Source organism: Coffea eugenioides, chromosome 1, assembly GCF_003713205.1.
Source record: "Coffea eugenioides isolate CCC68of chromosome 1, Ceug_1.0, whole genome shotgun sequence".
Classification (NCBI taxonomy): domain Eukaryota; kingdom Viridiplantae; phylum Streptophyta; class Magnoliopsida; order Gentianales; family Rubiaceae; genus Coffea; species Coffea eugenioides.
Window position 1 is genome coordinate 34497314 of NC_040035.1, and position 21751 is coordinate 34519064.

Genomic DNA, 21751 nt, shown 5'->3' on the forward strand with positions numbered 1-21751 from the left:
TACTTTTTTTGGGTTACATTTTGAGGAGAATAGCTAAATCACAGTGGAAGTTATTACTTTGTTTTGTGAGTTAATTTTATATATATCATGATTGGATGGATACCACGTATGCAAAATTTGAATTGTACGGAGGATTAATCTTTATTTTATACTCCACAGTCCATATTATAAGATTTATTCTTTTGATTGTTTTATACACCATATTGCAAATATAGAAACAAAATTAACAAATGTAGACTCTAAAACACCAACATGCAAAAGTATAAAGCCTTAAATTTTGTATTCACAATTTAATCTTGTTTCCCTCCAATTAAAAATCAACCTATCCTCATCATCAATTGTACTCTGCAATCACCGTTTTGATTCCACAATCACCATGAATTGCAGTATTTCATCCACACTTGCATGATTTTCTAAAATATCTAGCCTTAGACCATAATAATTAATATTTCAAATTTCCGTATATTATGCATTTTAAAATCACAGCCTTTAATGCTACAATGTATCTATAATTATTGTACGTTTTGGACTGTGTTCACATGTATTTTATTATACGCCCGAACCTTCTACTTGCTTGCCTAACAACTCAGGCACCAAATTGCTCTCTCCGCTTTGTCTATTATAGTAACTGGAATGCCGCAAGAGGTGAAGGAGCATGTTCTCCCTCCCTCGGGCTTTGAGCTTTTAACTTGAAATATAGTCAACCTAAGCTCATTCCAATCGATATACAACTGCCACCTGAGTTCTTGAACTCCGTGAGTTTCTCTTCTGTTAGATTACATAGTACCATTAATACTCCTTAGATTCTGTAGTTAGTGAAAAGGGTCCATTAGATAATATTTATGGTCTCCTCCCCTGCTACTTCCTTGTAATAAAAGGTTGTGGAGTGACTAGTACAATGTACAAATCTCAAGACTGAATTGTTTTTGAGGTCAGCCTATTTCTTGCTTAACAAAGTTGAGTTGCAGGGGTCGGTTTCTTCTTTTGATTGACTTTACAATTTGAGGGAAATGGCCCCAAGCTCTGTGGTGGTCAATATTGAGAAGCCTGGTGGAAATAATGGAATAGCTCTGGTAGAAATCAATGATCCCAATTCACCTTTATTGCAGGACAAGCAGAAAGTTGCAGGTCCTAAGCAGTTTACATGGGTTCTGTTTCTCAAAGCACAGAGAGCTCTGGGATGTATTCCATGGTTAGTTACAGGTTTGTTGGCAATGTTTGTTTCAGTCAAGAAACGCATTGCGCATTCAGATGCAACAGATGAAGATTACAAGTATAGAGGGAGGTTGTATAAGTTTTTGAAGGCCTTTCTTGCAATATCAGTGGTGGCTTTGGTCATTGAGATTATTGCTTATTTTCAGAAATGGAATTTGAGTATGATTCGTCCTTGGGAGGTTCATGGTGCTGTGCAATGGTGTTATGTGGCCTGGCTGTCCTTAAGAGTTGATTATGCTGCTCCCTTCCTGGTAATGCTTTCCAAGTTCTGCATTGTACTTTTCATGATTCAGTCTTTGGATCGACTGGTGCTTTGCCTTGGATGGTTCTGGATTAAGTTCAAGAAGCTGATGCCAGTGGTAGAAGGAGAAGCATATGACATCGAGGATGCCTCAAGTTTCCCTATGGTTCTTGTACAGATTCCCATGTGCAATGAGAAGGAGGTAAAAAAGAACAAAGCCCAGATTTCCTCCTTTTCACTTTTGTTTGTTTGCTAGTTTGGAAGTGCTTTTTTCATCTTTCTCTTATGTGGATCAGATTCTTGATCCAGAAATAGTTAAACGGAATATACTGAAAAAAGGAACTTTTCAAATTTGGATGCCCTTGTTTGTCTGTACTCTGTACACAAGGGATCAAACTTCAAACTATTGCTTCTTCAAGACTTACAATTTGCCGAAAGCTGGATGACCATCATTTCAACAGAATCCTTACTTTTTACAAAATTCTACTGTTTGATCTCCAATTGAAGTCATTTTGTTGTGAGACACTTTTTGCTTATTGACAATAATTTGCTGTCACTTTCTTTGTATTCAAGGTCTACGAACAATCAATTGCAGCTGTCTGCCAGCTAGATTGGCCAAAGGATCGACTTTTGATTCAAGTCTTGGATGATTCTGATGATGAAATTGCACAGGCATTGATAAGAACCGAAGTGCTGTCGTGGAAAGAGAAAGGCGTTAACATAGTGTACAGGCATCGGTTCATTAGAACAGGTTACAAAGCTGGAAATCTCAAATCAGCAATGGCCTGTGACTATGTCAAAGACTTCGAGTTTGTTGCCATATTTGATGCTGATTTTCAACCCAATCCTGACTTCCTAAAGCAGACAATTCCTCATTTCAAGGTAACCAAAAAAAGAACTCCACATCAGGAATACAATTCTTTTCTACTCCCTCTAAAGTAATTTATGCAATCTCTTAGGGAAAACCAGAAGTAGGACTAGTCCAGGCTCGATGGTCCTTCGTGAACAAGGATGAGAATCTACTAACTAGACTCCAGAATATAAACTTATGCTTCCATTTTGAGGTGGAGCAACAAGTAAATGGTGTGTTTCTGAACTTCTTCGGATTCAATGGCACGGCTGGTGTCTGGAGGATCAAGGCCTTGGAAGACTCTGGAGGGTGGCTCGAAAGGACAACAGTGGAGGACATGGATATTGCAGTCCGGGCTCACTTGCAAGGCTGGAAATTCATATACCTTGATGATGTTAGGGTGCTCTGCGAGCTGCCTGAATCTTATGAAGCCTACAGAAAGCAACAGCATCGTTGGCATTCTGGCCCTATGCAGCTCTTTAGATTGTGCCTACCTGCCATCATAACTTCCAAGGTACATTTCTTGATTTCATATTTTAATCACTGAAATTTCCATCACTTTCTTGAAATTGTGGAATGAAAAGTACTTAAACAAATTGTTCTGCATTACCCTGCAGATATCAATCTGGAAGAAAGCCAACATGATTTTCCTCTTCTTTCTCCTGAGGAAATTGATACTTCCTTTCTACTCATTCACGTTATTCTGCATCATACTTCCATTAACTATGTTCATACCAGAGGCTGAGTTACCTGCTTGGGTTATATGCTACGTCCCCATCGTTCTGTCTATATTGAATATTCTTCCAGCACCAAAGTCTTTCCCATTTTTGATGCCTTACCTGCTGTTCGAGAACACAATGTCCGTGACAAAATTTAATGCAATGATCTCCGGCCTATTTCAGCTGGGAAGTGCCTATGAATGGGTAGTCACCAAGAAGACAGGCCGAGCATCAGAATCAGATTTATTAGCCCTCGCTGAGAGAGAAGCGAAATCTTTTAACGAAGAAAAGATTCAGAGAAGGCTTTCGGAATCAGGTCTTGAAATGCTCGGAAAGCTAAAGGAGCAAGGGGAGAAGCCGGTGATGAAGAACAAGAGGAACAGAATCTACAGGAAGGAACTTGCCCTTGCTTTTCTTTTACTCACAGCATCAGCAAGAAGCCTGCTGTCAGCACATGGAATTCATTTCTATTACTTGCTGTTTCAGGGCTTATCCTTCCTGGTGGTTGGCCTGGATTTAATTGGAGAACAAGTAAGCTAAGGAGTTATGAGTAATACATAAAACAATTTTGTGTGTTTTCTTGAGCAATCAGGATTGATTTGCAGATGAAAAAGATCAAATTTCCAGTTCTTGAGCATTATCTAGATTGCCATGAACTGGGATATCCTAGCATACTATATAATCTACTGTCCAGAATCCAGAGGTAGTATAGTACAAATTTCATACTTTAATTGTAAAATTACGAGGAGGAAACAATCATATACTCAGCACAAATGTATCATTCTATATAAATTTTATCAGAAGTGGGGCTAGTTTCATTGCCCCTTCAATGCAGAAAGGCGCCTATACAGATTTACTGCACATTTAAGATTACTTTTAAGTTTGATCTCAATACAACACAAGGATCCAAGTAATGGAAGTATACTTCGTTACTTCAGCAAAAAACAAAATGAAGAACAGATTCAAAGTGGGGAATTGCAAAACAGATTCAGAATCTCTACAATTGCCGGTGGGAATTTCACGTGCAATGTCTCACATTAATACAAGAAATCTAGACACTAAAATAACAAAAGTAATAACAAATGTATTATGGGCTCAGGCCTATGCTTATGCATACGTATTGTAGGACTAATTTGGGCGTATCACTTTAAAATGAGTTTAGATTGATTCCATCCATTACTTAAATTATCCATGAATTTTTTTGGGTTCTTATTACTAGATTCATATTTTCCTATATTCTTTTTTTCGTCAATTCTTCTTTTATTTGTTTTCTATATATACTTTTTAATATTTTTGGTTTATTAAATTCGTGTCTTTCTTTGTCTTACCACAAATTTATATATATTTTCCTGAATCCTTTTTTATCTCAATTCTTCTTTTATTTGTTTTCTATGTATACCTTTTAGCATCTTTGATTTCGAATGTTGCTAAAGGTGGACCTGCGCTGCAAATGCCATGGGATTGCTGTTGTCAATAGCTGATCAACTTGTTCATCAAAACACATAAAATATGACAATATTCAATTCTGATGCTAGGGACATCCGTGTTTTTAGTTTTTACTACAGGTGTAGTCAGTTTTGCTTAATAGAGGGTAGTTTCATTCATTTCTCATACAATATTACAGTAGCAATTCTGAGGATTCAATTGAAAAAGTAAATACTTGTAATATTAATATGATAGACCAAGAAGCGGTCCAACTTTGAGTAATGGTTTGTGTAGGATAACTAATTTTATTGTCACTTTTCAGTGGGCTTAGGGAAAAATTGCCTTCAAAAGTTTTTTAGATTAGGCAAAATTAGTACGGATTAATCTTTCTTTTACTGTCAGTATACATACTAACGAGATTAGATGAATGTCACATCATTTGAATTTGAATTTAAACATCAAATTTTGTATATGTGACATGAATTTAGATCCGTTAATATATACACTATCAGTGTGTAAAAGATTTACCCAATTAGTATAAGGCAATGTGCATCTTAATTTGTTGGCAGTCGTTACACCTAATTTATTATCTAACTGCAGATACAAAACATTTATTATTTCCCTTGCATTTAGAATACTATCAATTTAACTTCAACTTTCCAAAAAAAAAAAAAAAAAAGGAAAAACTAAAACTCGAAATCACCCTAAGGAGTGTCCATACTCTAAGATCACTATATTAAGCGTTGTTGAAAAATTATTTAATGATTCTCGCTTAAAGTAAAAATATATCCCACTTACACATTCTATGCTGCTTTGCTTTGTGCCCACCACCGCCACCGAAAAAAAGGCATAAAAAAAAGAAAAAGGAAAGAAAGGGCCAAAAAAAAAAAAAACACTTGCATAGAGCAAAGAAACTTCAATCTGTCTTCTCCAAGCAAACACCATGGTCACATAATATCATGCAGATTTGCATTAAAGATTAGGCAATGCCCATGTTAACATAATCACGCAAAAATCCTCTGAAAATTGTAGATCATATCAGATTCTTTCAACCAGACAAGTTGATGCTAATTCCAAAGATGGACAAGGCAATGAACATCTTTAATTCTCAAGCAGATATACAAAGCTCATCACATTGAGTATGCATATATTCACATATATGGGCACTTCCTAGGGTATATATTTCTAATTACAGTAGTATGTGTCCTGGTCTGTACTCAAACAGGGTCAGCTCTGTTTTTGCAAACTTTGGGTATGGGCGGATTTAAACAACTCCTGCCACTTTTCTCTATCGCTTCCCGGTCCTTCACCCTATAAATTTAATTTAGATTGAGTTAAAGTGAATCAAACATTTCATCAAAGCAATGGTATTGCAAATACAAATAGTATAGGTATTCAAGATTCTAAAGAAAGCAAGCTTAAGAAGTAATAATGATCTTAGCATGAAAAAATAACTCAAAATGTTGCATACCTTCATTTAACAAATGCACAAAAAAGCATATAAATAAATCCTATGCTAGTACGGTCGTCAAGTCCAATGTGACAAGCAGAGAGTTTTGAACACATTAAGCATATTGCTAGCATAAAGATAGTGGTAATAGAGATATGACCTCAGTATCAATTTCTAACTTGCTAATAGTACCATGTCAAACTCGCGTGTGACTTCCAATTCATTTACAATTAAAACTTTAGTTTGTGTATTTTCCCACATAACATGATTTTATACAAATTTAGAACTTTTTTCTTTAGCAAAAGGATTCACAATGATGACATTCATTAACAGACCAATGATTGGAGTTGAATACTGCAATCTGTGGTTTTAAGTTGTAGATCAGCAGGTTTCCGCCACAGAACCACTTGGTTATTTCGCAGTTGCACATGGACTGGCTAGAACTGTTATTTGCAAAGTGCTATAACAAAGTTTATACATTACGGCAAGTAAATCATACATACTGTATTTCTTTCAAATACCTCCTGCTCCAACCTTCATTTACATACATTAATCCAGGAAAGAACCATATCCCATTCTCCTCTGGTGGCATGATAGTCGGTTTAACTCAATTTTCTTTCAAGTACAATAAATGTTCATCATAACTTTCTATTTGTATCTCCATGACTTGTGTATATCATAATATTGACTGAGAATTTGGTTATACATATTTGAAAGTACTTAACAGTAATCCCACATCGAGGAATGCCATACGGGTTCTTTAGCGGTTGACAATAGTAAGTGAGTACTTGAAACTATAGGTCCTTAGCTTAAACTAAGACAGCAATTCTTCAACATCATTATTGTGATTCTTATTTCTACTTTGGTAGATAGACTTGCCTCACTACTGAAGGTTGTTGGAAACTCGAGAAGAGTAAATCTCAAGAAGCACTTACCAACACTTCTAGTTTCAAAGCCTAACTATCCAGTAAAATCAAATTGCAATTTGGTTCTGCTGCAATGTCTATGTCTGTCCAAATAACAAGTACAACTCAAGAAGTGCTACCAATATGCAACTTCAGATACCAAGTTTAATATATGGGATAGTTTGCTATATATTAGTACTATACCATACACAAAATCTCCAAGAAAAAAAGATTCAAAGATATACTTTATCATGGTTAGCCAGTATGCTACCCGTTTTGTTCTCATTCCAAAGAACATGAATCAAATATGTTCGGTAATTTCCAGATAACATCATACATATATTAAGAATTTGAAAGTAATTCAATCACTAATTACATGCTTAGCATCTGAAAGGAGTTACCTTGATTGAATTGATTTCATATATTTGACCTTCTGTTAAATCTATGTCCAATGCCTGTAAACAAGCTTCAGCAACCACAAGCCTGCTGACCTCCCCAACAAGTTTATCACCTTGAATCCATTTTTTTTTTTTGAAAAAAAAATGGAAAACATGAGATCAATAGAGCTTTGCTCAAGCATTAAGACAAGCACCATCATGGGTGCACTGAAGCATGTAAGCATCATAGATGAACTAAACTCAGACAGAAACAGGGAAAAATGGACATGACAGCAATGTTATCTTCTGAGATTGATAGAAATCATGCATAAGGTAGAATCCCCTATGTGACTGATGGTGTGTTGCAGATAACAGCTTTCTATGGAACAGCTTTCTATGGTGAATTCAAAATCATGTAGCTGCTTCAGCGATCCAACTTACTCATTTTGTTACACAAAATAATTGCAACAAAGTAATTGTCACTGATTACTCCTGTAATAAATAATAACCATGTTTTATATCCTGTCATATGCTGCTCCTTTTCTTCCCAGTCATAAATATTGGAAAAAAAATCTAATGAAGGACATTTGAAGATGGCAAGAAGTGCTAAACTGCTCAAATGTCAAGTTCAACATTCTTCCTTTTTCTGATGTGGTGATTTGCTCGGAATAGCCATTTGTTCATCTTGGATAACTTATTCCTCCATTAGCTGCCCTCTATACTGTTTAGCAGTAACTTAGCAGACACATTTCAAATCAACCCATGACAGATATGTTGCTGCATTACAACTTCCAACTAACTTGATTAGTACTCTTGTCTTTATTGGAATTGGTACCATGGCTCCCTGCTTCTCTGCCTGCTCTTAAGATTGCTAACTTTAGAAGGCATGCAGTATGATCTATTTTCACAATATCCCCCACCTTTGATTTTCAATTTGGAGTCCATGTAAATTCGAAGAAATGATATTATTGAAGAACAACAAAGCTTGAGTACTCTTTTTTTTTTTTGGCCAAAAACTTTAGCACTTACATGGAACGAAAACTAATTAATTTTCCCGTATTTGCAACAAACCCCATGTATCAATTTTTTTAAACAGGCGCCAGCTAGAACAATCAAGATATGTTTGTTAAAATTTTTCATCTAGCAGGTACCTTGACCTAAAAGCACAGCACGTCGCTCCCCAGCAGTAGCTTGGAGTAAAGTATTGAGATCATATGATGTGTATGGTCCATCTGTCAATCGGCCAGCTCTGATGTAACAACAGAGTCAATAAAACAGTAATTAGCATGTACACTGAAGAAAGTCCACAGCTAATGATTAGTCATCAGGTACCAAGTGCATTATCGAATGTGTATAGCATACCTGATTATTGTGAATGGAAGACCAGAGTTCCGAACAAAGTCCTCCCCCATTTTCTTGTACTTCAAGACACCAAAAAGGTTCATAATGCTATAGAATCAGACAATGAGAAATACATCAGATAACATGAAAATACATGCCTGTTCATATACTAAAATATCAAATAATTCTGTTAAACGGACCATCTGATAGCCCAAGATTTTCAGTGATGTAATTGATGCATTATTGTAGCAAGAAATGTTTCAAGTTGGAAACACATTTAGTTGGCCCAATTATAATAGCACATGTCCAAATAAGCAAAAGTTTTCACTTTGCTATCTGCCAGCTTTTTCACCAGAGAGAAAAAGCTTATGCTTTCCAGGTCTCACATAGAGCATCAAAAGAGAAGTTAGAGGTTTATAAGTTTATTTTTCAATTTTATCAATTTTCTGCTCTAAAGGAGATTAAGCATTATCATTTGTTGTCTTCCAGTTGTTGTGGAACTTGGAATTTTTGCAGTTTAGAAAACAAAACCAGTATGAAATCCTTCTTGCAAATGGTAAGCCGATAGCAGCATATGCAAGCATCTTATACTTGGTTTGCAAAAAAATAACAGCATACATAGATATACTTAGTTGCTTATGCTTGTGAATATGAGTTTACCCACTGAAGACACTAGTCGGATATGCACAAGCTTTTCCATTGTGCAACAACAATAAGAGTATTGTGAAAATGCTTCTTTCTCAGCTGTTGAACCATCTATAGTTACAAGATTGATTTTTTCCCTCAGCTTCTTCAACCAAGCAATTGAAACTCTGGTCTCTTTTGTGCTTGTATGCTATTGATGTGGAGGATGGAAATTTAGGTGCTTGAAAAGGAGGAGGACCTTACAGATGCTAATAAAAACAAATATAGCAACGTACGACACCCTCTCCAAATGCAAAAAGGAAATTGATTGTTAATTGTATACTTCTCAACAAAAACCAAGTTGTCCCCTATTAAGCTGGAAGACATGTTGTTCACAGACAAGATGCCACTGTCTATTTAGTAAGTAATCACCTAACATTCTTGAAAGCCTTGAACTAATGCTTGTATACCAGTTAATGTTAAGTCGGTTATAGAATCTTTACCAATTGTCAGATGATTCCCAGCCATTTAAACTTTCTTGAATATGGATATTAGAGGTTACATGACAAGAGGACGACTTTAAGCCTTACCTTATAACAGATATGAACTAAAAACAAAACTAGCAAAGCAGTTTTACATCCTATCAACAAGGAAACTAAGATAGCAGAAAGCCCATGTAAAGCATGACAAACCTGGTGCAGATGCTCTTGTGAATTTTCATTTTTCTTTTTTCATTAAATCCTTGTACTTTATGATCATCATGTTATAATTGAACATAATAGGCCTATTGCTTGCAGTAGCATCAGATTATGTTCATGAAGTAAAACTGATTAATTATTTAATGAAATTGCGGAAGATTTTTTACAAATAGAGCATATAATGATCGATGACTAAATATAAAAGAACTAATGATGATGTGTGGAAAAATGGGTCTTTAATAGTCTAATCCATTAACCTTCTATCATTTGTATGTAACAAAATAGAGGTCCATGAAAAGGTAAATCACTTCATTGATATCCATATCTATTATCTTGGTATAAACTTGGGCAATATCAGGCTGTACATAGCAGTACCATTTATTGGTCAATCCTAACTCTAAATGATGATTTGACATAAAAAATGATCCTAATATGCCTGGAAATAGATTTGAGTCAGTTGAGATATCTCGTACTTAAACGGAAATTCAACATAAATAGAATCTAAACCATTGGATGGGAAAAAAGACACTTCTTTAAATGCAATTCTACAGAACATACTGATTCAATACGAAACATGAAGATGAATTGCAAAAATCTGTAAAAAAAATCTTCTTAAAGTCCTCCTTCTGAAATTAGTAAACCTTTCACAGTTTAATCGCAACAAAAGTTTTGCTAAGTTAACTCACAGTTTTTTGCTCAAATTATCAGTAACCACTTGCTACATTGTACTAGTTAAACTATAGGTACCATACCTCCAAGGAAGTTCATTACATTTAGTGACTCCAATTGATGAAACAAGAATAATCCTTTTCACTGACGGAGGCAATGCTGAAACAAGATTTCTCACACCTTCCCAATCTGCAAATGTGATGATCTACAGTCAATATAGGTCAAGGATCAGAAAAGCCAGGAGTTCAATGCAATAAATGACATAAATTCCATGTCCTGAGCCAGATGATATTTATAGGTTCCTGCACCCTTAATTGCCTGGACAAATACAAGAGACAAAGCACAATGAAACAATACTATGACCTAACTGGATTCAACCATAAGCAGCAAAGTCAGCAACGGAAGAATACTGTGGCATGACGGTAGTGTTATTTCTAGTTTAGTTTGGCTAGAGTTAATCGTAAAGTATAGATGCTGTATTTAACCAAGCTAAGTGAAACATGAAGCGAAAACCTCACCATGAAATATTATCAATTCTATCTCTTCAGATCTAGAGTTCTTCTGATTGGTCTGCTATCAGTTCATCATTGGATTTGTAGTCACACTATCTTGCTTAATTATAACTTTTCAGATAACTTGTTATAGCACCAACCATAATGTGAAATGCTGATAGGAGTGTAAATGGTAGATTCATTCTACACAATAAAGTGAGAATGTAATTGACATCTCAGAGCTATGGTCTGACCTACTCTTTCTGGAGTATTGTCTCCATCCCAGCGCCTTGATGGAAAGGCTGTTGTACCTGTGCAGCAAATGACATGTGTAATACCCTGGAAACCAAATAACCACAGTTTAGTGCTTTGTACATGTATCTTGAGAAGAATAATGTGTTAAAATATTTGAAATCTGCCAAGAGGGGAAAAAATAGAATAAAAGCAGAAACCTCAAATATTGCAGGATCTAGATCCTGTGGATTCCTTGTGTCACCTCTGACAATCTATAATGTTCAGAAAGATCATTAAACAAAAAAACATAAAGACAAAACAAAGATAATAAAATGTGATTAAAAAACAAAAAAAAAAATGTTGTTCCATATGATAGGGCTAAATGAACCTGCAATTTTGCCTCATCTTGTTTACCAAATAGAGAAGTTGCCTTCTCAGGATCTCGAAGAATAAGGCGTGCTTTTATGTTCCGGCCAAGTAAGGATGCCACAACCAACTGCCCTGCACATTTTGTTTCCACCAGTCTGAAAGAATTACACACTCTTATCTCCACAAAATAGAAAACAAGGTTATAGAATTTTAACACCTAACTTCATGATCATACTTTTGAAAGCATCCCATTTTATAATACAACAGCAAACATACAAGCAGAAAATAGCAAAACTTTATCTGATATTCTTAACAAACCCTCAGCTAAACTTCTATGATGTGGTAATCCAGTTTATATACATAATTCCATTTAAATTGCTTGAAACAGAATCACAATATCAGCTTAATACTAGCTTAAGCGAATATTAGTAAAAAAAAAGAAGATGCTGCTAATACAACACTTTAAATAACAGGAACATAATTTTGCACTATTTATCAAAGAGGGCATAATTCCATTTAAATTGCTTGAAACAGAATCACAATATCAGCTTAATACTAGCTTAAGCGAATATTAGTAAAAAAAAAGAAGATGCTGCTAATACAACACTTTAAATAACAGGAACATAATTTTGCATAATTTTGCTGAGTTGTGTATGAGATTGTACTATTTATTCTACCCGAAAATGTATATTTTGTATGCGTCTTATTACAACTGCCATTTACAATCAATAGTTCAGCACTATTTATTCTACCCGAAAATGTATATTTTGTATACGTCATATTACAACTGCCATTTACAATCACTAGTTCAGCCTATTTATTAAATAACCATCCTAGAGTCACTTTATCACGTTAACTAATGAAAAGAACTTCCATTCCACAAATGAAAAATACATTTTCTAAAACTACTTCGGACTACAAAGAAAACTATTGACAATGTGCCTAGAGAAGGTAACTCTACAGCTTAGATATGACAGCAAATAAATGTAATTCGACAGATTCAAATTCAAGAAAAAGAACATCCTTAAGTACTGAGCTCTTCTTTCAGTCCTAATTTATTCTGACATGCGTAGTTTCAACTACTTTCAAGCATAAAAGCATCATAAGTAAATGGCAAAATTGGCATAGGTTCCAGCTTTTTATAGCCAATATGGAAATTAATCAGTGAATTTGGCCTCTACCCAGAACATTATACACTAAAAAAGAAAGTAACAAGAAATTCAGAAATTTGAGCACAAAATAGTTACAAATGTTATTGAAATCAAAGAAAGAGGAGGGTATACCAACGCCACCAGAGCCACCGGCTACAAGAACAAGCTTGGAAGAAGGGTTCTTCTGGGAATCTTCGATTGATTCTGGAGTCGGAGATTGAAGAACATCTTCTGCCACAAGAGTATCAGAAACTGAGGATACTGATGACGTTGATGGTGATGATGATGATGAGGATACTTTTCTAGACGAGCTCGCTGATGATTTAAGTCTGAAAAGGCTATGCACAGATGAAGAATAGGGGAGATGAAGAGGTAAAACTGGGAAATTTTGAGATTGGTTGGGGAAAATTTTGCAGGAAATTGGAGGGAAGGGAAGAGTGGAAGCCATGAAAGAGCAAATGCAACGGCCACCAGTAACGGAGGGAGGGAGTGAATGGGTGCGAGAGATCTTGTGGTGTTGGTTATGTTTTGAAATGGGTTGTAATTACTAGAATACCCTCGAATAAGGCAAAATATCTCTTTATTTCTTTGATAGGATTTAACTTATAAAATATTTTATATATATATATATATATATATTATGGTAGGATTTAATAATATTTGATTTTACAATTGTTATAATTTTATTACCTTATTTGTTGGTATCATTACTAACAACAAATGATAGATATTCGCACTGATTTTTGACAGTCGATAAATTGTTACCGATGAAATGATGTTTGTGAGCATGTTACCTGATTTATATCGATGAAATCAGGAAAACGATGAATGAACTGATATTGATGAAAATGAAAGTGCATCAATCTGTACCAAACTTCAAGTTCGCCTTGTCTTGAGAAGCTTCAAGAATTGTTAGCACAAAAAATTACGCAGCAGAAGTAATATTAAAATCTTACAAATAATAAAGAACAAGGAAGGCACGGGAGGAAATAAAATATTCTACTTCAATCTACTAATTTCCCTCAACTACAAACTTAGGACTCCAAGTCCTTAAATAGGTAAATATAACCTCAAATTCTATTGTAATTATAATACCAAAACATAACTCAACTCTATTTCCTAAATCAACCATGACACCAAATCTAATATAGTTACCAAATAACAAATCAAATTTTAAAACTATTAAAATTTTAAATATTCTTGGTTTAAAATATGTCAACAATGTCAAACTCTTGATGTTGTCATCTCCAATGCCATCGCGAGATTCAATCATTTTTGTAACGTTTGTAGCAGTATAACTCAAGTGCAACTCCAATTTGCAAATAATACCCATCTGCAAATTTACGCGTGGAAGTGGACAATCTGTATACAATTTTATTGTTAATTCTACTCGATCAAAAAAGTCATCGATATTGACTCATTTACAATTAGAACCACCCTATTTTCTTAAATAACAATCCACATAATTTTCAACTAAAAAATCATGCCTTTCATAATCTTCTTTATGGGAATAATTTTCACTATTGACAAATTCTCTCTTCGTGGTAACTCAAAACAATTTACGTACCTTTACAAAAAAAATTTTCCTACTTGAATTTCTTGGCTTCCCTGGTTTCAAACTTGATCAAACATCACTATGACAATCAACAATCTGGCAGGACCTTTTTTCCTGATCACTGCACAACACCAATAATATCAACAAAGTCCCTCCTTTTAAACCTTTGTCCAATTAGGGTCACTTTTCCCTAATTCCAATCAACGAGCGAGTACTCCATGACAAACTCTTGTAATCCAATTCTTCAATATACGAGTACTTTACCACAACCTCTGTACCCTTTTATGATATAGACTCCTCTATCAAAAAATTTGCACACCTTCTAGACACCATAGCAACTCCAAATCAAACTCTTGAATTTAGAGTTCTGATACCACTTATTAGTACAAAAAATTATGCAATAGAAATAAGCATATCAATGGGGCGAGGTTGGGAGAGGAGGGAACGCGGAGAAAGAAATCAACCTACCATATTTAACAATCTACTCATCTATAGGATAATTTTATCATTTATTCTATCCCAAAATATTCAATAAATCTATGCTCAAATACTCAACTTTCAACCTTCAACGAGTTGTAAATTCTAATAACTAAAGAAGATTAACAACCTGTCAATATTATGAAAATGACATTAAAACATCCGACTGAAATGTAATAGGACCAAGTCAGAATTGTTTGTTCACAATTATACTATTAATTATATTATTAAATATAAAGAATTGGATTATAACTAAATTATTATATTGTGTATATATATGTATTATATATATCTATAAATTTATATATATATATATAATTTTTTTGTATGCGGGGGATAGGGCGGGTGTATGTTGCCTCACCCCCCACCCTGTTTTAAAGCTGGGGGAGAAAATCTCCCTCTGCCCCCGTTCTCATTCCATCCCATTTCCACCTGTGCGTGCACCCGCCCCCGTTGCCACACTTAAGCAAAAGTAACATTAAAATTTTACAAATAATATAGAATAGGAAAGGCATGGGAGGAAACAAAATATTCTATTTCAATCTACTAATTTTCTCAATTAGAAACTTAGGACTCCAAGTCCTTAAATAGAGAACATAATCATATATTTGATTCTAATTATAATACCCAAACATGATTCAACTCTATATCCTAAATCAACTGTGACACCAAATTCAATATAGTCACCAAATAACAAATTAATTTTTAAAATTATTAAAATTCTAAATATGTTTGGTTTAAAATATGTCAACAAGAACTAAAGTTCATGGCAGAAGCTACTGATTAAGAGAATGTTGCTAATGGAAGTTGTTTCACAAATAAAAACAAATGAATTGCTTGGCATGAAATGTAAAGGAAATTGCTGGAAATTCATAGACGTTGCTTGGAAATGTAAATATTATTTAGAAAGGAAAAAGTATACATAACAACTTGACAAAAATTACAGAACCTAACATTAATTTGATTAGAAGTATGAAATAGAAAGGAAAACGATTGCATGAACAACTTGAAATCCTAAAGTTAGCCTAAATATTCTAAGAAAGCTTGCGAAATCCTAATTTCTACCCTATGAATCCTATGAAAGCTTGCTAAGAGATAACATATTGAAGAAGAAAATCAGACTTGTCATTTATTATGGAGTTGAATATGTGTCCTTCATCTGATGCCCCTTCTTATATTTATATCCCGAATGCTCCTTCCAGAACTGGTGGCAGTTTCTTTGGTAATTGCAAATGAGACCACTTTCTTTATAACTCATGTAATGGTTTTTTGTCTCCAATCATCACATGCCACATTAGCCATATCAGCTCATTCATAGGTAGTGGTAACTACCCACTGCTATGTATTAAAGATAATGTGACTACTACATCCCTAATTTGTAGGGGTGGGGAAAAAATTCTATCACCCGAAAACTTGAGCAATCTGATCCACTCCACTTCGCTCCAGAAATTAGGATATCTGATATGATTTTTCTTAATGAAATGGATGATGATCAGGTACCTATAAAATTCAGAAACAAATGTGGGACATAAAAATAAAAACCTACGAGTATCCGACCCACTGGTATATTATATATATATATTAGAAAATATAGAGGCCATTATATAATTTCCTTAAGTTATTAACCCTAAATCCATCAACTTTCCAAATTTCTCAGTCTTCAGCCTTCAGCCTTCAGCCTTCAGCCTTCAGCCTTCAGCCATGTCTCTTAGTTTCCTCTCCTTCTCTTCCTTCTAATCTTTACAACAATTCCAAATTTCTCTTCAATTTTCACCACTTTGTACTACAAATTTGTAATTGTCTTCGAAATCTTCACAGAATCACAACCCATCTCTGAATTTCTAGTGCTCCTCAAAGCAAATCATCAAGCAGACAACTGGACCCTCAATCGATTTTTCTACACACTCAAAGTGGATCTCAAAGTAGGCGATCTACCTAGTAAGTGAACCTTAAGTGCTTTATTTATGATATGCATTTTTATTGATGCCTAGATTCTTATGGAGTATAAACACTTCATCTTGGAATCTTGCAATTAGGGACCTTGATTTATTCGTTTAGCATCTATGACTGTATGTGCATGCTTAAGTGTCAGTTTTTGCTTTATGTTAATCAAATTTTCATGTTATTTGTTTATCTTAAGTTGACTCAAATTTTCATGCTTAAGTATTAGTCTTTACTTTTCAGTTTGAATCTTCTTGTCATTTCAACATTGATGATAAACCATTGTTCAGTGTTGGACCAAATATTGGACCAAAATGCCAAGTGCCAAGAACAACATGCTCTCTTCTTGGTTTTGGACCAAAGTGCCAAGAAGTTTCTAGTGTTGAACCACATGTTGGACCAAAGTGTCAAGTGCCAAGAAGTGGAAGAGTTTCTATTTATGACTCTAAGCTATTTTATTAGTGGCAAGTGGATTTTTTTGAGAAATGGGGTGGTGAATGTTTTCTTTGTGATGTTGGACCAAAGGAATTGGACTAGTGAATGTTCTAGTGAATGTTCTCTTCTTACAGTTGGAATGTTCTCTTCTTGATGTTGGACCAATATGCCAAAAAGTTTGGTTGGTATTTGATTAGGTACATTAGGGTTTGATAGAGGGTCTAGTTGGTATTAAACCAAGAGCCAATCATTGATAGAGTTTTGAAATTCTGTTTAGATGTTGAAGAAAAGTGGATTCATGAGTTAGAGAAAATGTGATCTTGAGTGTTAAAATGGGCTTGCATTGGATATTAGAGTGAGCTTAGAAAAGAGTTTAGAAATTTGGATTCAATATAAGGGGTTACTTATGAAGGAGGAGATTGTTATATTCATGAAGAATCTGAAACCTAATAGTTTAAACTTTTTATGTCAATATTAGATTCCTAACTTATATGTTGGACCTTTTTGGTGAATTTTCTCCAATATTTCTCCCTAACAAACTTGTTGTCATCTTTACGTATATTTATATGATTATTTTTTTGTGCATCTAATTAATTCACCTTTAGGAAATAATTCACCTTTGTGCATCTAAAAACCCTTTTTTTTTTTTTTACTCTGCCTATCAGTCAGGTTACAATAATACATCACATAAGTAGTTTATATGCAATAAACGATACATTTGACTTGAATTAGTAGTTAGTGTGGGGAAATTTTGGGAAATAAAAAAAAAAGAAGATTGATTATTTTATACAATGGCTATAACTTTAGAGAAATTAAAAAATGGAGAATTGAATAGTATTAACATGAAGAAAATAAAAGTATGAAAATAATATAGCAATAGTATTTTTATCCTAAAACATCAACTACGCCAATAGGGGCATAGATTGGATAAAGTGCAATTAGGAGTAAAGCCGGGGTGGGTATAGTGCCTAATCCTTTGTTTTAGGGTAAAACTTAAAGCCTTAAAGGCACTAATCCCCTTAAAGTTTGGTCACCTACGTAAGGGTTAAAAAAAAAAAACCCTTGTGGTTTAGTTATCTTATAGAAAAGTCTCTTGTGGTTTGAAATCATATGCATGTACCTCATTGGTTTGAATTAATTTGAAACATCAATAGAAATAGTTAAAACAAATAGTTCTAAGTGAAATAATAGAAATGCCCTAATAATATAAGCAAAAAATAGTTCAAGAGATTCATCAATTTCATTCGCTCAAAACAAACGAAAAGAGGGCGAGAGGGAGAGAGAGAGAGAGAGAGAGAGAGAGAGAGAGAGAAGATACCAAACCCTAAGTGATAGAGAGAAAGAAAGATATATTAGCCAAATTTTTTATTGTTAACTCAATCAAACAACAAAATTGAAGGAAAACAAGAGGAAGTGAAGATTTACTGCAAACTATTGAAGAAAAATGGGTTCGTATGTCGTCTGCCATCTATTTCAATTATGGTTTTGAGTTATTCATTGTGATTTATTGATTTTAAATTCAATTTTGAGTTAATTATTTAATGAAGATAACGTTTTTGATGTATTGACTATCATTTATAACCTGAATTTGCTATTTTGATTATCGATTGTCAGATTTGTTAGGTGATACGAATCTCGTTGGTGAGAAGATTCGTGACCCAAGATCGGTTGTTGGATTTGTGATCGACAAACAACGAAGTTAGCAGCGGAAACCCTACGACCCCTCTAATCCCCGTGACTATGAACTTGTGATATTATCTTAACCCGTAATCAAACGAATTAGCGAACCTCAGGCAAGTGTAGAAGGCGCCACAATCCAAGTGTGGTTCTTCAATTGATAAGCCAAACAAGAACACTAGAGTATAACTCTAAGTTGTTCAAGGATTGCTCGAAAGCTAGGGAGAAAGTTCTCACAATCGTTTTTTTGATAAAAATGTCTACCCCTTTATTGATGTAATATGGCTTCTTATATAGGATACAAGCAAGACCTAATCTAATAAGGAATAGAAACTAAAGGTGCGACTGGTATGGCCCTAACAAGTTTAGAAAACAGAAAAGAAAGCTACCCCCTCAATCCTCGACAAATCGGGTTTCGTGTGGGCTTTCCTTTCTAGGAGCCGACCTTCACATATAATGACGAATAAAATGACAATCCTACCCTTGGCGATTCTATGTGCAACATGCACTTAGCCAATTATTCAAACTAATCAAACTAACACGTAATTAAAGGAAACTACTAAAATGGGAAGCTAGAGTTTGGCAAAACCCTAAACCTACGGTGCCGTTTCAATACGCAATACCGGACCTCGATCACCTTCACCAGAGTGTACGAATCCCTCAAAGGACTTGTGTAAGGCCTACATAAGTACATTGAGTTGCTCACGAAGTCTCCTTGCGTGGACCCTAGTGATGGGTCCGTTTGGAACTTGCACGCACCCCTTAGCCCCTCGACCACTCGTGCCACCGTTAGTGTGCCCACGTACCATGATGCTATCATTCCCCTCCTCTTGAGCAGGATTTGCCCTCAAATCAAAAGCATCATCTGCATCAAAAGGAGCTAAATCAGAAACATTAAACGTAACACTAACTCCATACTTACCACGAAGATCAAGTTTGTAAGCATTGTCATTGATGCGCTCCAACACTTGAAAAGTTCCATCACCCCGTGGTTGTAGTTTATTTCGTCTTTAAGCGGGAAAACGTTCTTTGCACATGTGCAGCCACACCCAATCGCCAGGTTCAAAAGTCAGCTTTTGGCGACCTTTGTTAGCTTGCTTGACATATTGAGCAGTTCTCCTCTCAATGTTGGTCTTGACTTTCTCATGAAGTTGCTTAACAAAATCTGCACGTTTCTTACCATCCAAGTGTGCGCGCTCATTAGTAGGTAATGACACTAGATCCAGAGGTGTTAGCGGATTAAAACCATAAACACATTCAAATGGAGAGAAACCAATAGCAGAATGGACAGCTCTATTATAAGCAAACTCAACATGAGATAAACACTCTTCCCAAGATTTCAAGTTCTTTTTTATGATGGCACGCAACAAGGTACCTAATGTTCACTAGTTCGGTTTGACCATTAGTTTGAGGGTGACTAGCGGTAGAGAAAAGCAATTTGGCGCCTAGTTTAGACCAGAGTGTCTTCCAAAAATAGTTTAGGAATTTGACATCTCTATCAGATACAATGGTTCTAGATACGCCATGCAAGCTCACAATCTCTTTAAAGAACAAGTTGGCAATGTGAGATGCATCATCCGTTTTATGACAAGCAATGAAGTGTGCTATTTTAGAAAATCTATCGACTACCACATAGATAGAGTTATGGTCATATTTAAACCTAAGCAAACCAAGTATAAAATTCATAGAAATATCAACCCATGGTGTACTAGAAATAGGTAATGGGGTGTAAAGGCCAAAAAGGCGTACCTAAGATTTAGCTTTCTGACACGCTAAGTAGCGCTCCACCACCCGTGCAACATCTTTCCTCATGTGCGGCCAGTAGAAGTGTTCCTGCAGCATGACAAGAGTTTTATCAACCCCAAAGTGTCTCATAAGTCCACCCGAATGGGATTCTCTTACTAAAAACTCACGGATTGATCCATGAGGGATGCAAAATCGATTGGCACAAAATAAGTAACCATCAGAAATGAAGAACTTACCTTGCTCGGTGTGTTTGCAAGAAATGTACAGCTCACCGAAGTCACTATCTTGAGCATAGAGCTCTTGAATTAGCTCAAATCCCAACAACTTAGCATCTAAAAAAGTGATTAGAGAGTGCATCCGCGATCACATTGGACTTACCAGCCTTGTACTTAATAACGTACGGAAAGGACTCCACGAATGCAATCTATCGTGCATGCTTCTTGCTCAAGTTGTGTTGGGTCTTAAGATACTTAAGGGACTCATGATCAGTGTGTATCATGAATTTCTTAGGTTTTAAATAATGCTGCCACACTTGTAGTGCTCGAATGAGGGCATACAACTCTGTATTATAAGTTGAGTAATTCAGTGCAGCCCCATTGAATTTCTCACTAAAGTAGGCAATAGGCTTTCCACCTTGGTTCAATACAGCTCCAACTCCAATACCTGAAGCATCACAATCAATTTCAAATGTTTTAGAAAAATCAGGTAAGGCAAGTACAGGTGCATGTGTGAGTTTGTGCTTCAAAGCGCAAAATACCTTTTCATTCTTCTTAATCAATTCGGTCAAAGGTGCGGCGATAGTGCTACAGTCCCTCACGAATCTCCTATAGAAACCCGCAAGTCCAAGGAAGTTTCGAACATCGTCCACAGACCTCGGTGTTGGCCACTCTTGAATAGTTTTCACCTTTTGATCATCCACCTTCATTCCCTGCACACTTATAACAAACCCTAGAAATACAAGCTCATTAGTGCAAAAATTGCACTTCTTGAGATTGACATAAAGCTTCTCTCATCGAAGTACATCCATAATAACCCTAATATGCTCAAGGTGTTCATCATAAGACTTACTATAAATTAGGATATCATCAAAGTAAACTATCACAAATTTTCCTAAGAATGGACGCAGCACATGATTCATTAATCTCATGAAAGTACTAGGTG

General features: G+C 35.2%; 2 protein-coding genes across 2 annotated transcripts; one reads left to right on the forward strand and one right to left on the reverse strand.

The window, feature by feature from the left end:
• The first annotated feature begins 1004 nt into the window (after window positions 1-1004).
• LOC113748819 (xyloglucan glycosyltransferase 4) lies at window positions 1005-3817 on the forward strand. The gene is made up of 4 exons (XM_027292390.1): window positions 1005-1658; window positions 2030-2338; window positions 2416-2820; window positions 2924-3817. The coding sequence occupies exons 1-4, from the start codon at window positions 1011-1013 to the stop codon at window positions 3563-3565; spliced, it is 2004 nt and encodes a 667-aa protein (XP_027148191.1). The 5' UTR covers window positions 1005-1010; the 3' UTR covers window positions 3566-3817.
• Window positions 3818-5396: 1579 nt separating this feature from the next.
• Window positions 5397-13239, reverse strand: LOC113750090 (uncharacterized protein At2g37660, chloroplastic). The gene is made up of 9 exons (XM_027294026.1): window positions 12892-13239; window positions 11628-11740; window positions 11458-11511; window positions 11260-11344; window positions 10598-10703; window positions 8545-8631; window positions 8334-8431; window positions 7207-7316; window positions 5397-5761 (listed from the first exon to the last, which is right to left on the reverse strand). Exons 1-9 carry the CDS (start codon window positions 13205-13207, stop codon window positions 5678-5680), a joined length of 1053 nt encoding a protein of 350 aa, XP_027149827.1. The 5' UTR covers window positions 13208-13239; the 3' UTR covers window positions 5397-5677.
• Between the last annotated feature and the right edge of the window lie 8512 nt (window positions 13240-21751).